A 3,793-nucleotide genomic window follows, 5' to 3' on the forward strand; every position below is an offset into this window, starting at 1 on the left:
GTTAAGTGGTGGTGGCAGCTGTAGAGAGGTGTTGGGTGTGAGAGACGACATCAGAAGAGTTACAGGGTGTGTTAAGTGGTGGTGGCAGCTGTAGAGAGGTGTTGGGTGTGAGAGACGACATCAGAAGAGTTACAGGGTGTGTTAAGTGGTGGTGGTGGCAGCTGTAGAGAGGTGTTGGGTGTGAGAGACGACATCAGAAGAGTTACAGGGTGTGTTAAGTGGTGGTGGCAGCTGTAGAGAGGTGTTGGGTGTGAGAGACGACATCAGAAGAGTTACAGGGTGTGTTAAGTGGTGGTGGTGGCAGCTGTAGAGAGGTGTTGGGTGTGAGAGACGACATCAGAAGAGATACAGGGTGTGTTAAGTGGTGGTGGTGGCAGCTGTAGAGAGGTGTTGGGTGTGAGAGACGACATCAGAAGAGTTACAGGGTGTGTTAAGTGGTGATGTCCCATCCTTTCAGGGTGATGGCATGAGGTAGGAATAAATAGATGTAAATAGTGGAGTAGGGTGGTCATTTTGTTTTCTATCATTTTGAAATTAGTGAGTAGTGTTAGATGGTAGGGTATTTAATTTATTACATATTTATTTTTCATACAAAGTGTAAGGGCGTTGTACTCCAGTCTAGTAGGTGGCGGTAATGCAACAAATTGGATGCCAACCACCGTTAAACATCATAGAAGAAGAAAAAGAAGCGTGTGTGTGTGTGTGATAGTATTTAACGACTTATACGATTCAGTTTTCTTTTCCCAGGGAGACGTCAACAAAGTTTCTGAGTGAGATAACATGGAAGACAACAACAACCAAGTGACAACAAAGTGCCACCAGAAAGGGAATAATGGATTTAGAACGGACCGTGTGGTTGTGCGTAAATTCGAAAGCGCTGACTATCCGGACGTCGAGCGCATATTCATTGACGGGCTGATGGAGATGGTTCCGGATACCGCGTTTAGAGGGTTAAAACATCACCCTGAGAGCCTGCTCCTGTACGCCGCTATGACAAGTAAGGGAGAAATAGGTCTTATATCAATTTCTAGTTATATATTGACTGTTATTCCAGCAAAAGGTTAGTTTTCACTTATTTGATTGCATTAGTCTGGGAAAATGTGTGTTATAAATGTAATAATTTACAGTTAGGCTATCTTGGACATTTCATCAATACCGTTTCTGTTATTTGATTGCATTATTTAGTATAATTTTGGGGAAAATGCAGTAGAATGCATCATTTGTGCTCGATTGCGATAGTACCAACTCATTTCCTTCCTTTTTTACCTCTATTTAACCAGGCAAGTCTTAAGAACAAATTCTTATTTTTAATGACGGCCTAGGAACAGTGGGTTAACTGCATGTTCAGGAGCAGAACGACATATTTGTACCTTGTCAGCTCGGGGGTTTGAACTTGCAACCTTCCGGTTACTAGACCAACGCTCTGTGACTATTGTATGTCAACATTTAGATGACTCAAACATCCATTTTCGCCACGGCTTTTGCAGTTGTTTGTTTTATTGTGACCAAGTCGTTCTTGCTGACTTGTTTGGTGCCTCTCGCTGTCCTGTGCGCGCGCTGCTACTACAGCAGGAGAGTTGTCCTTGGTTACCTGGAGCGCGCCAAACTCACGGATATGGGCGACATCGATGGACATTACATGAAAACTCCAGGTAATAGAATCATAAAACACGGGACGAGATGTTAAAAACTGTCCATTGTGCCAATAGATGGAATGCACTCACATGAGATTTGCCGTGATGTTGACAGAGTGGCATGGGAGGTTTATTTCTTAGACTGGGTTAAGATGTCAATTTTGGGACACATCCTCAGTAGTGTGCCTTCGAATCAGTGGGTGTTTCGGCCTTTAATCACTAAACACCCTCATCAAAGGTGGCCAGCTAAAGGGTGATCAAGCCTTAGCTTGTGTCCCATGCCCAATTAAGATGTCCCACGTGACTATGCAAGGCAGGGGCGTCCTCTTCCCTGAGCCAGTCCTACAGCTGACCGCATACCTCATATGCCCTCCTCAAGTTGGAGGGATCTGAATTGGGTTCTCAGGTGGGGGTGGGGTGGAATCTTAAAAAAAAAAAAAATCATGTATCATTCGTTTTATTTGTTTATTTGAGTGTAGTTGGCTTTAGGTTAGTTATATTGCACATAGTTATTTTATTCAAATAGATTTGCACACAAGATTCCGTGCCTGGTTAAAAACAAACGAGCAGGGAGGTAAAATAAAACCAGGGCTTCATTCCTGTCTCCATTCTGGAATATAATTACTCATCTAGAATGACAGCTAGTGCCTGTGGATGTGTCACCTTGATCCCTCTGACTCCAGGCTCATTTCGGTCTACCCCATCAATAGAAAATAAAAGTACAGTAAATCTTTGTCCCCAAAGGATGACCAGTCAGTCATTAGGCTCTTTCAAGAAAAGGATCCATTTAAAGTATAAAAGTCAATAGACAATGACATCAGCTTTTATTAAATGGGAGGATTAGGATATTATTTGATATAACCCACTATTTCTAAATTCCACCCCTCTTATTTCTCTCTCAGACTCCTGTCTGTGGGTTGCAGTGCTGGAGGGCAGTGTGGTGGGTGTAGTGGCGGCCTGTGCCCTGCGGGGGGAAGCTGGCACTGTGGAGCTGCATCGCATGTCGGTGGACCGGCGCTGTCGGCAACGTGGGGTTGGCGTTGCCCTCGGGCGGAAGGTTCTACAATATGCAGCGGACCGTGGCTACCTCTCTGTCGTCTTGGGAACCACGTCCTACTCGCCGGCTGCTCACCGGCTATACCAGACTCTGGGGTTCCGATGCGTCGGCGTCACCAAGGGATACGCCACGCCTGGTGTGAGCCGGTCGGTACTGGAGCAGCTCTTCTACCGGGTCAGTCATCACCACTACCGGAAGGACATGACCGTTCACAATACTAACACTCACAGCCAGCAGTGAACACAGAACAGGGATGGAGCACGGCACGGAACAGGGATGGAGCACGGCACGGAACAGGGATGGAGCACGGCACGGAACAGGGATGGAGCACGGCACGGAACAGGGATGGAGCACGGCACGGAACAGGGATGGAGCACGGCACGGAACAGGGATGGAGCACGGCACGGAACAGGGATGGAGCACGGCACGGAACAGGGATGGAGCACAACACACGAGTGCACATGCCGGCAAACATGAATGCACACCACACACGCAAGCACACACTCTAACCCAACCCCCTGAGACCCTGAACTCAGAGCATCTTGTTTCACCATTTAGGGAATGGAAGAAAATCACCAGAACGTAATGTATGTAATCGCTAGGTTAAAGGTAAAGAATTGTTCGCAAACGTACCTGTTTCCCTTGTGATTTGAAGAGGGTTCTGTTCATTTCGGCATGATGCTCGGGTTTGTTTGAAATGCTCTATTTGATCATTCTTGTAAATCCTTGCACATTTTGCCGGCTATTATCTTCACTTGCAAATCAAAATACTCACACTGGACAAGAGAAATCCATCGGCCGTCAGTCTCCTCACTGTTAAAATCCTATGGTCACCTCAAGTGGGATTCAAACTTTTCAGTTTTGAATTTTCCCGCCAGAGTTTCTGGGGACTTTTCATAATAATTTCTCGCGACCACAACACACCCCAAATCTAATGATACAACCTTCAAATCTGTACATGTCAATGTTTACATCAACCAATAACCTTCAATTCATTACATTTTCAAAATCAAAATAAACCAATAAATATATTTACTCATTTGTATTTTTTTTCCCCAATTAACTTTCTTAATGGGTCTATTGTTTTATTTTTTACTCTGTT

General features: G+C 45.2%; 1 protein-coding gene across 2 annotated transcripts; it reads left to right on the forward strand.

Annotated features, from left to right (window-relative positions):
- Positions 1–663: 663 nt before the first annotated feature.
- LOC135561765 (N-acetylaspartate synthetase-like) lies at positions 664–3,509 on the forward strand. 2 transcript variants are annotated; one of them, XM_065003573.1, is made up of 3 exons: positions 664–997; positions 1,488–1,652; positions 2,537–3,509. In XM_065003573.1, the coding sequence occupies exons 1-3, from the start codon at positions 781–783 to the stop codon at positions 2,929–2,931; spliced, it is 777 nt and encodes a 258-aa protein (XP_064859645.1). In that variant the 5' UTR covers positions 664–780; the 3' UTR covers positions 2,932–3,509. The 2 variants fall into 2 exon arrangements, with proteins under 2 accessions (XP_064859645.1, XP_064859646.1); XM_065003574.1 differs by having other exon boundaries at positions 909–997; positions 1,570–1,652.
- The last annotated feature ends 284 nt before the right edge of the window (positions 3,510–3,793 follow it).

This window comes from Oncorhynchus nerka, linkage group LG18, assembly GCF_034236695.1.
Source record: "Oncorhynchus nerka isolate Pitt River linkage group LG18, Oner_Uvic_2.0, whole genome shotgun sequence".
NCBI lineage: Eukaryota > Metazoa > Chordata > Actinopteri > Salmoniformes > Salmonidae > Oncorhynchus > Oncorhynchus nerka.